Source organism: Saimiri boliviensis, chromosome 16 (assembly GCF_048565385.1).
Source record: "Saimiri boliviensis isolate mSaiBol1 chromosome 16, mSaiBol1.pri, whole genome shotgun sequence".
Classification (NCBI taxonomy): domain Eukaryota; kingdom Metazoa; phylum Chordata; class Mammalia; order Primates; family Cebidae; genus Saimiri; species Saimiri boliviensis.
Window position 1 is genome coordinate 17,592,624 of NC_133464.1, and position 12,160 is coordinate 17,604,783.

The window sequence follows — 12,160 nt, forward strand, 5'->3', positions numbered from 1 at the left end:
ACATTGATTTTGTATCCTGAAACTTTGCTTAAGTTGTTTATCAGATCAAGGAGCTTTTGGGCAGACACTATGGGATTTTCTAGATACAGAATCATGTCTGCAAACAAGTATAGTTTATTTCCTCTTTTCCTGTTTGGATGGCTTTTATTTCTTTCTCTTGCCTGATTGCTCTGGCCAGGACTTTCAGTACTATGTTGAATAGAAGTGGTAATAAAGGACATGTTTAAGTTCCTTATGTATTCTGGTTATTAATCCCTTGTCAGATGGGTGTTTGTCAGGTATTCTCTCCCATTCTGTGGATTGACTCTTCACTGTGTTGTTTCCTTTGCTGTGTAGAAGCTTTTTAGCTCGATGTTAACTTCATTTATCTATTTTTACTTTTGTTGCGTGTGCTTTTGAAGTCTCACACAAAAAATTTTTACCCACACCAATGTCCTGGAGCATTTCTCCAATATTTTTCTCTAGTCATTTCATTGTTTTGGGTCTTATATTTAAGTCTTTAATCCACTTTGATTTGATTTTTATATATGGTGAGAGATAGTGGTCTAGTTAGTTTCATTCTTCTGCATTATGGTTGTTCAGTTTTAATACTGAAAAGACTGTCCTTTCCCCAATGTTTGATCTTGGCATGTTTGTTGAAAATTTGTTAGTTCTAAATGTGTAGTTGCTATCTGGGTTCTCTCTTGTGTTCTATTGGTGCCTTGTCTGAATATGAATTCTTCCAGTCCATGAACATGGAATATCTTTCCATTTTTTGGTGTTCTCTTCAATTCCTTTCATCAGTGCTGTAGTGTTAATTTTTTTTTGTATTAATGTATATCTTTCACTTCTTTGATTAAATTAATTTCCTATTTTATGTTATTTGTAACTATTATTAACTATTGTTTCTTTGTGTTAATATAGATCTTTCATTTCTTTGGTTAAATTAATTCCTAGGTATTTTATATTATTTGTAACTATTGTAACATTTTCAGAATGTTGTTTGCTGTTGGTGTATATAAATACTGCTGAATTTTGTATATCTTGCAATTTTACTGAATTCATTTATTAGTTCAAACAGTTTTTTGGGGGAATCTAGGTTTTTCTAATATAAGATCATATTGTTTGCAAACAAGGCTACTTTGACTTCTCCTTTTTCCAATTTGGATGCCCTTTATTTATTTATCTTGCCTTATTACTCTGGCTAAGGCTTCTAGTATTATGTTGAATAAAAATAGTGAAAGGGAAAATTCTTGTCTTGTTCCAGGTTTTAGAGAAATGGATTTCAGTTATTTCCCATTTCCATATAATATTAGCTGTGGATTTGTCATATATAGCCTTAATTATCTTGAGGTACATTCCTTCTGTACCTAGTTTGTTGAGGGGTTTTGTCAGAAAGAGATGTTGAATTTTATCAAAGGCCTTTTCAGCACATATTCAAATTATGTGGTTTTTGTGTTCTTGGTTCTGTTAATGTGGTATATTACATTTATTGATTTGTGTATGTTGAACTATCCTGTATTCCTGGGATGAATCTCACTTGATCATGGTGCACAATCTTTTTAAGGTGTTGCTGAATTCAGTTTGTTAATATGTTGAGGATTTTTACATCTATGTTTATTATAGGGTGATATTGGCATATAGTTTTCGTTTTGTGCTGTGTCCTTGCCTTGTTTTGATATCAGGCTAATGCTTGCCTCCTAGAATGAATTTGGAGGTGTTCTCTTCAAGTTATAGAGCAGAGAGTTAGAGTTTCCAAGACTGGGTACAGCAATCCTGCCTTTCTGCTTTGTCTGTCCTCAGGCATATTTCTCCCTTTAGGCATCCTTCCTGTGGGTTGAGGCAGGATCAGTTCTCCTTGCAGAGAGATTCTCATGATAGTGGGGAAGCTGATATTCACCTGAATCTTATTTTTTCTAGTGTAGAAACCTAAGAGGGAAATTTTTCATGTAGTTGTGCTGGGCAGGTTGCAAGGAGAAGCATCATAGATATGGAAGTCCAGTTTTCTTACTGTCTGCTTAGAGTTTCCTCACCTTCTCTGGAAAAGCTCCAGAAACTCTCTCATACTCATATTTGATTTCTGGTATATTGCTGGTGACTGTCTTGCCACCATATATTTGTTTTTTATTTTCTATGATGGGGAATGAAGCCAACTTGTTTTACTGTCTTTTCGGAACCTATGGACTGAGATCCTTGGGTTATTTAGAAGTGTTCCTTACAAATATTTGGTGACATTCCACTTGTTGTTGTTATTGTTATTGATTTCTACTTTACTTTTGCTGTGGTTTGAGATTATGATTTATATAATTTAAAAAAATTTGTGAAGGCTTTATGGCTTAGAACATGATTTATTTTTGTGAATGTTCCATATTCACTTGAAAGGAATGAGTATTCTTTTGTTGGGTAGAATGTTTTCTAAACATTAATTAGGTAATGTTTGCTCATAGATTATCTGTATTCTTATTGACTTTCTGCCTATTTGTTCTATCAGTTTCCTTAAGAGGAATAGTAATATTTCCAGCTATGAATGTAGCTTTACCTATGTTTCTTTTAGATCTGTCAGTTTTGTCTATGTTTTGAAGTATTGAGATTAATGCTTACATATTAGTATCATATGTCAATTATAGAATTGAGCCCTTTATCATTATGTAATTTACCTCTTTTTTTTTGAGAGGGAACTCTCTACGTTGCCCTGAATGGAGTACAGTGGTGCAATCATAGTTCACTCCTCTCTTGAACTCTTGGGCTCAAGTGATCCTCCCACCTTAGCCTCACAAGCAGCTAGGACCACAGGTACACACCACCACACCCAGCTTTTAAATTTTTGTAGAGACAAGGTCTTGCTGTGTTGTCCTAGCTGCTCTCAAACTCCTGGCCTAAACTGATCCTTTCACCTCAGCTTCCCAAAGTGTAGGGATTACTGGCATGAGCCACCATACCCAGCCTAATTTAACATTTTGTCTCTGATATTTTCTGTTCTGAAGTCTATTTTGTCTGCCATTAATAAATCTATTCCTACTTTGTTTTGGTTGATGTTTGCCTGATACCTTTTTATCTGTTTTGTTTTCTTTGACTTTTAACCTATTTATATCTTTATATGTAAGTGGGATTTTATAGGCAGCATATAATTAGATCTTACTTTTTAAATCTAATCTGACAATTTCTACAATTAACCCATGAGTTAGGACATTCATCTTTGAAGTGATTTGATATTGTTGGTTTCACAGTCTGTTACCTTGCTGTCTGTTTCTGTTGAGTCTATTTGTGCTTTATTTCTCTGTAATGTGTCTTTCTCCAGCTGTCTGTATGTTCTCTTTGTCTTTGGTTTCAGGAATTTGAATATAAGATTTGTAGGTATTCTGTTTTATATTCTCTGAGATTTTTGAATGTGTAGGTGGGTGTCTTTCACTAATTTTGGAAAATTCTTGACTGTTTTTCCCTGATCAGTGCCACCCCCATTTCCACTCACTTCTTTTCCTCCTTTTGGGATTCTAATTATGTCTGTACTAGAACAAGTGGTACTATCCCACAGCTCCTGAGTTCTTGCTGTTGTTTGCTTTTTGGATTTTTTTTCCTTCCTTTCTCCACTACTTTTTCTTCTTAAATTCAATTTGAATAATTTCTGTTGATGTGTCTTGTAGTTAACAATTCTTTCTTTGACTATATCAGGTTTACTAGTGACTCTGTTGAAGGCCTTCTTCATTTCTGTTACTGTGCTTTTAATTTCTATCATTGCCATTTGGCTTCTTCTTACAGTTTTTAATATGTGTATTGAATTTGCCTCTGTGATCATGCATATGTTCTATTTTTTTCATTAGAGTATTTAACATGTTAATTATTGTTTTAAATTCTCTCCTGCAAGTTCCAACTTCCTTTTTACTTCTGATTTTGAAATCGTTGATTAATTTGTCTCTTCAGACATTTTTTCCCTTGACTTTTTGGACATCTTGTGATTTTTGTTGTTGTTGTTGTTGTTGAAAGCTGAACATTTTAAGTAGGAGCCTTGATCCTACCTTTAGTGTAGGCCATGTCTTTCATGTATGCAGGATTGAGCTGTTCTGGTCAGGAGTTCCGTTGGGTTCCACATTTGCGGTCCACTTGGCTTTAGGTCTCCCCATTTAGATTTGGATCTTCCCTTTGCACAGCTCCCCAGAGAGAATGTGTTTCTTATAGCTTTCCCACCTGTATTTCAGTGTTATCTTTATTCAACTCTTGTTAGATTGGCCTTGAGGTAGAGGTGAGGGGGCAAGTAAGGAAGAAGATACTTTCTATGTTCTAATTAAGTTTCCTTTCTAGGCAGACTGTGAATTTGGGCCTCAACGTTCCTGATCCTCTCTCAGAATGTTGGGCCTGGCAGGTAGGTATTCCTACCCCTCCTTCAGGCTAGGGCTTTCATCTATTCCATTTCTCCCATCTTCAGTGGACTTCTGCCCATGTGCTATATAGCTACAATTTTGTTGCCCTTGCTTCTTAAGATTACGGGCTTGGTTCTGTAGGGGAGATAGACCTGAAGTGGATTTCAGCAGTGATTTTCTTTTCTCTCTCCCTGTTAGCATTAGAGTGGAAGCTTTCTCAGGACTTTCCCCAGTCTTCCCTGTGCAAGAGAGTTTCAGCCTTGCTATGTCTGGAGCTACCAAGAGCTTCACACTCTCACATTAGGCCACATTTAGCCTTTAGCAAACTATACATTTGTAGCTAAATATCTTTACCAGCTTCACTAGCCTTTGGTGATATCTGTCCCAGGTATTCTAATGTTCACCCTCCCCCAGGTGCCTTTTTTTTCTGTTATCATTCTCTGTCCATCTGCTTTATTTTTTCCTTAGAAAATTTGCTAGTACAAAAAGCCTAAAAATAGTAAACATTTTGTATATACTACCCAGAATTGACGGATAACATTTTATTTTTTCTTCCAGCTTATTTTTTAATTAATAAAACTTTAAAAATAAAGTTGAGGTTTCTTTTGTTTTCCATTATCAGTCTCATTCTCTACCCCAACACCAATCAGAGTGTTCTTTTAAATAATAAAGTGCTCTCACTCCTAGAGATCTTCCTTCAGTAGATCTGGCTTATTGGTTGGGAATATATAGCATATGATTCTGAGAACCTCTGTTATCTGTCCACTGAAGAAGGAGAAAGTTGAGACATTCTAGTTCCAAGAGAGAGGAGGTCATAACTAGGTGGCTCTTTAATAAGGATGTAATGCTTATAAAATTATTTTTCCTTGTTTTGAAATACACAATAAATTATTAACTATGGTTACTCTATTGTGCTGCTGGACACTAGAGCCTCTTCTTCCTAACTGCATTTTTATACCCATGAACCATCCATGAGTTCAAAAATTGGTATGTTCCTAACACAAAGAAAGATAAAATGTTTGAGGTGATAGATATCCCAAGTACCCTGATTTGATCGTTACATTTTGTATGTTTCTATCAAATTAAAACATATGCCCCATAAATATGTGCAACCTTTCTGTATCCATAATAATTAAAAATTAAAAAATAGATTTGTTTTTTCCCTAGAGTTGCTGTGGTTCCATAGCTTTGCTGCTTACATTGGGAATACAAAATTTAAGTTTCTTAGTGCTGATTGAAGCTACCTTGTAACTTCTCAAAGCAGTAATATATGATTGTAGAAGGATGAAAAACTGTAAGTTGCCAGTATTTATGAGGGAACTAGGTATTCTTTGAATTAGAAGTTTGTGAGGGGAATCTGTCATCTCTTCCTTCTTTCTTTCCTCCATGCATATTTATTAGTTGCTGTGTCTGTGTCTGAATTGCTTTGTACCAAATCTGTTCAAAATGTAGTGGGTTAAGGCAATATTGACTTAACTGTTTGTATTTATTCTGTGGTTTGACAGTCGGGACAGTTTTCTGCTGGTTTTATTCATGCAGTGGGGGTCATTTCAGTACTAGATTAGAGCTTGGGGATTTGAGTTATTCTGACAGACCTGTGTACAGTTCAGGTGTGATAGCTGGAGTTTCTTGGTCTTTTCCACATGGCCTTTCGTCTTTCAATAGATGATGACTCTTCACATCATGATGGCTTAGGGTCCCAAAAAGAAAAGAACAGAACTTGCAATACCTCTTAAGTCCTATGCCCAAGAACTCATACAGTGATACTTCTGCCACCTTACATTAATCAAAGCAAGTCACAAGCCAGCCAGATTCAAAAGAATGGAGGAATAGACTCAATTTCTTGGTAAGAAGTGGCAAGATCACCTTGCAAAAAGGAGACCTCACATGGAAAGGAGTTATTAATTTATGGCCTTTATAATGATCTTCCCATAAATGCCTGTAAGTTGGGCACTGTGTTTAGTACTGGTAATAGAAGATAATATTTTAGCTTATTTCAGTATGTTAATTTTGTTTCATATATTTGATAATTTATGATGCAAGGTTCCTGTCCAGGGGAGGACTGTGAACTCCTTGCCAATACTGTGTACCAGTATCAATTCACTGGCATGAGTCTGGTGAGATAGAACACTCACACAAGTTTAGCCAAGCAACTTTATTACTCACAGATAGGCAGCAATGGACAGTAGACACCTAAGGATTCATGCCGAACTGATCTGCCAATGCTTAGGATAGCTGCCCAGGATGGATGGAGTCTCACATGCATGTCCTTCATGTTGTACCACAGCTGAAGAACCCTGAAAGCCTGCTCTGCCCTGGATTTTATACCTTGGAGTAACTTGATGAGCTGTGATGAAGCATTGTGAGACTTCCTGTTCTAGGAGGGATGGGAACAGAGCTTGGCTTTACTGGCCAATTTCTTCATATTTCTGGCATTTCCAGCATATCATTCTACAGTTATTCTGAGAATTACAAGTGAGAAAAAGAGGAAGAATTGGGTTGCCAAGATCTTTCAGGGACTTACCCTACAATAACTCATATAAAATGTATTTTTTCCTGAGTGTTCTTCACATTCTCAGTTTTATTTGTTCATTGTATAATTTCAATTATACAGTTATTGCTATTTAGCAGAAGTGGAAAACCTTAAATATTCTTGAGTGTGTTGGCATATAGATATTTGCATGATCTACATAAAGATTATCTGTAAAGTGAAATATAAAGAGAAATTGTGGGTGTGTGTACAATTTGTAAATGATTACATATTTAAGTCATTAATTCCATAAATATTTGAATACCTCTGTGCCAAGCATTGTTCATGTAGCAGTGAATAAGAGAGAAACATTCCTTATTCTCAGAGAACTTCAATTTTAGTGGCAAGAGATGCAACATAACAGATTTATGTTAGATGTGATGATAGTGTTTTCAGAAAAACTAGATATAAAAGAGGATAGAGAGTCATGGGTCTAGAGTGTGCACTCAAAACATTTTATATTGTCTAATTCTCTTATACCAATAATTCTCAAATTTTCCCAACTAGTTTGCTAAAAGGATGGATACATTCACATCAATAGTAGTACCTTAAGACTATGATTCTCTATCAGGTAAGGCGGAGATGAGAGGCAAATGAGATAGGAATGGGAGTGGGAGATACAAGTACAGTTTACCCTTAAACGTGTGGGTTAGACAGACTGACCTCTCACGTTGTTAAAAAAATCCACGTATAACTTTTGACTCCACCAAAACTTAAGTACGAATAGCCTTTTGACTGAATGCCTTACTGATAACACAAACAGTCAATTAACACATATTTTTTATGCCACATGTATTATATTCTGTAATTACAATAAAGTGAGCTAGGTAAGTAATGTTATTAAGAAAGTCATAAGGAAGAGAAAATATGTTTTCATTAAATAGAAGTGGGTCATCATAAAGGTCTTTATCCTCGTAGTCATACTGAGTAGGCCGAGGAGGAAATGGAAGAGGAGAGGTTGAACTTGCTGTCTCAGGTGGCAAGGTGGGAGAAAACCTACGTATAAGTGAACCTGTGCAGTTTAAACTCTTGTGGTTAATTGCATGTGTTTGTCTTTTTGAAACGTTCTCCCAAGTGATTCTAACATCCCCCTGGGGAGCTATGCCTATCTATTGAGAATCTGTCTCAAGTTATTCTTCAGAGAAAGTCACCATTAAGTATGCTTGTGTGAAATCATATTAACGATCTGGGCATTTAGTAATACCAGATTATAGCCTTATATTTAATGAATGGCATCTTGTATGTTCAAAATATAATGTAAATCTAGCCAACATGTAATTTTAATACAAATAGAAGTATTTATGTTACATTTTTAACATATGCCTTTTTGTGGGGGAAAGAAGAAGTAGAAAAATGAAAGCTTTTTTTTTAACCTGTTGATTTGGTGGTTTGGTTTGCAAATCCAAAGTTACTAAACTACAATTCAAATTTTATATCAATATGTTTTCAAAAGAGGAAAGTAAATATGAATTTAAGAAACATTTTTATTACTGAAGAGCTAATAACTTTCCAGAACTGATAATGTAAATTGGTTATGCAAAATTACATTTCTTTTATGAGCTGTAACAAGATATGCGGCCTTATAGTTTCAATTCACTTAGCCACCAACTGATTGGTCTTTTGAGTAGATATTCAAAATGTAGTTTTAAATTGCGCTTTTATGAAATAGAAAACTCTAAAAAAATTTTAACATTGTCAGATTACTATAGTTATAAATAACCCAGTTTCTACATGCTGTCTTTCATATATAATGTAGGCCTGAGAAATAAGCAAATTAAATTTTAGTGTTGGTAGCAATGTTAACTACTTGTCTGCAAATCTGAAGCTAATTTTTCCATATTTTTATTTAGAAATAGAACAGACCAAAAGAACAGTCACCCTGGCCATATGCGTATCATTACAGCTTGGTAGAAAGTTGAGGGAGGAAAGACGAGGATACAAAGAATAATACACAACTAAAGTTCTTCTTCCCTCCAATCTGTACCTTTTCCTCCATCATGCAGAATTGCCCCTGTGCAAACCTGAATTAAGCAAAGACACATAGCATCTTCCAGGGAGTTTGCTGAACCCTAGGTTAAAGTGATTTTCTAACCCCTTGAGATATACCAAATGATAATGGCTGCAGTATAACCAACAAGAATTTTAGTTAGGAAGCTGGAACATCTTTGAAATTATTATATTGGCCAGGCGTGGTGACTCACGCCTGTAATCCCAGCACTTTGGGAGGCCAAGGCAGGTGGATCACAAGGTCAGGAGTTCGAGGCCAGCCTGACCAACATGTTGAAAGCTATCTCTACTAAAAATACAAAAATCAGCTGGGTGTGGTGGCACACACCTGTAATCCCAGCTACTCAGGAGGCTGAGGCAGGAGAATTGCTTGAACCTGGGAGACAGGTTCCAGTGAGCCAAGATCATGCCACTGCATTGCAGCCTGCACAACAGAGTGAGACTCTGTCTCAAAAAAACCCAAAATAAAACATAAAAGTATTACGTGTATTCATCCTGGTTGCTTCCTTTTGAATAAAATATGGTGACTTCTCTTGCTTGATGAGGTAATCTCTAGTACATTTAATATTTGCCTTTTATAGAAAGAACAAAATTAAAGGTACTGAAATTCTGATCATAAACGTTTTGGACAACTCTGTTTTAGTCAGCTGTACCCCCTTATTGCAAGAACAGATATTAATTTGTGGCATTTGGTATATTTTAATCATTGAGAAATAAAACTCTAATCAGGTATTTCACGGCACTAATTTTTTTTTTTTTTATCTTCTTTGCTATATACTTCTTTCTAGTATTTGCTTTTGGCAATACTGTAGTTCTCCTGTGTCTAGACAACCAGCAAGTGAAGAGCATTTTTGATTTAGTAGCAAATCTTTTGGGGGTCCCCAAAAAGGAGAACAGTTTTGTTGAAACTTGTCTGTATTGGATACTCTGTTCATGGTATAACAGAAAAAGATATTTTTCATTTTAATTGTAAAATTAAAGAAAAATAAAGCAGTAGTAATGACAGAGTTTTTACAAAATAGTCATTTACCAAATTCTAGTTCCTTGATAGACTAGAGAGAGTGTAAACACCCCCCAAATATTTCACAGTGATTAAAAGCCTTCAATATTAGTCATTTACCCTTATGTCCAAATACATCATGGTACTGACTTTAAAATAAGATGTTTGACTGAGTATTTTCTCTTTTTATAAAACAAATGTGTTTGTACAGAAACCAAGCTCACGAAAAATGTACTTATCTGGGTATGGTGTGGAGCTAGCAATTAAGAGTACAGAATACAAAGCACTGGATGATACCCAAGTTAAAAGTAAGTTTTCTGTCTCAGTACTTGAGTAGAATGAAAAGTTGGAGTCTTTTACATACTTTGGTTTTTAAAAAATTTAATGAGTATAATCCTACATATGTTCATTTGAGGCTAGAGATGGGTGGACATGTTCTTAATTTGGAATTAAATTTTAAGCTGAAAGAAATGTATTTAATGTTACTGGTTATCAAAATTTATTTCAAAATATGAAATTATATGTTATTTTGCTTATACCCGATGGGTTCCCAACCATTGTAGCACCATGTAACAATTGATACTATATATAAGGTACACTGCAGCAATAGATGAGGCTGATTATTGCTAGAGGTGACTGGCATAGGCATTTCGGTCTGGCCCATATAAGGATGTTTTGTCTGAAATGTTAATAATTAAATTAGCATGGTAGGTTTTTTTTTTTTTTTTCTTAAGCAGGATCAGAGAGGCCTGTGAATTGTTTAGATGAGGTAGATTCATTAGGTTTGTGATCTACCAACCAATATCTATCTGTATTCTATGAACTAAATGTATGCTGTAGATGAAGAGACTCTGGAGACTTAAATAAACTAAAGAAGTTCTCAGAATACTTACGGAAGTTGTTTATTACCTGATTCATGTCAAATTTATTTATGCTTGATTCTTGGCTAAGAATTTTAAGTTTATTCTTTTGTATACACTCAGATGAGGCTGCTGCTTCAATTTTGTTTTTCATGTAGAGGCCCTGCCTTGATCACAGACCTCTCTCTAGCTCTTGTAACTGAATGTGCTTCAAATAAAGATCTGTATTACTGTAATTTAAATATTTTTGGTTAAAGAGTTACTGAAAAAGTATAGTAAAAATAATACTCCGGTTTATATATTTCTGTATAGCTTATGTGTAGCTCTACAATGCCTTATAATTTCGTATCTTATAGTCACAATAGTAATTTAAGGCATTTTAAGCTATTCTTGTGCTTGTAATGTCATCTGTATTATGCACTGCGTTCTGTCACCAACCTTTTACACACACTTGGAATATCTCTTTGCCTATCAATTCTAGTTGCCACTCCTTAGTGCAGTTCTCTTTTTTTCTCTCTGTATACATGTATCAGACCTTCAACTAGCCATCTCTCTGATCTTTGGTCTTCAGTGCCCTCAATCTCACCACCCCTCAAAACAGATTTATCTAATATCCAGTACTTTCCAGATGAACTTCTGATGATGAAAATCTGACTCTGTGATTCCACTGATTAAATCCTTTAGTGGCTCCCTGAATCTCTCTCATAAATTCAGGTGTAAGAACATAGCAAACAAAGCTTTTCACAGTTGGATTTTTTTTTTTCTGTCTTTTTACTCTCCTTCAGCCCTCTCTTCTTTGTCTCCTCTTGTCTGCAACACTAAACTATTTACTGTTTAGAATAGTTTTCTGTTCCCTGGATGCCTTTATGCATGGGCTCCATGGGAAGTCTTTATGACCTCTCCTACTTTCATCCCTTAGTGTATGCCGCTCCTTCTGCCTACCACTGTCTTGGCTTCTTTCATCTATAGACTTCACATCTTTTAAGACTCAAATATATCAGTCTGTGCTTCTGAGATGGCTGCCTATCTTGCTGCTCTATTAGAGAATGCTCTTCTCTTTTCTATATCCCATATCTTTCTGTGCCTTCTTTTAGAAGAGTTTACACACTCTACTAAAGTTGTCTGTGTATTTGTCTCTCTCCTTGTCCAACAAGCATGGTTTGTATCTTTTGTGTCTCTGTTGTTCCTGGTGTCTATCCTGTCAGAGACACCTCATAGTGAGCAGTCAGTAAATGTTCGCCCAGTGAATGAATGAACAAACAAAAGGAAAAGGAAGACTAGATCAAATGATCAGGGTTGTTTTTACTTATAGTCCTAGAGATCCAGAGCTTTGGAAAAGTAAGAAGGGTGAGCGTAATTGCTGAGCTCTAATTTACTCTGATACAGAGCCACTCCACACACTGTAAGAGATAACAGTCCTTATAATCCT

At 35.5% G+C, this 12,160-nt stretch overlaps 1 protein-coding gene across 7 annotated transcripts in view; it reads left to right on the forward strand.

Annotated features, from left to right (window-relative positions):
* UGGT2 (UDP-glucose glycoprotein glucosyltransferase 2) overlaps nucleotides 1–12,160 on the forward strand; it is a 224,766-nt gene that overhangs the window by 33,420 nt on the left and 179,186 nt on the right. For all 7 annotated transcript variants that reach the window (XR_012514308.1, XM_003928205.3, XM_074387527.1 and 4 more), the window contains exon 6: nucleotides 10,083–10,179. Coding sequence is in view for 6 of the 7 variants with exons in the window: in XM_003928205.3 (XP_003928254.3) it covers nucleotides 10,083–10,179 (97 nt within the window). In the remaining variant the exon portion in view is untranslated. The remainder of the gene's footprint in view (nucleotides 1–10,082; nucleotides 10,180–12,160) is intronic.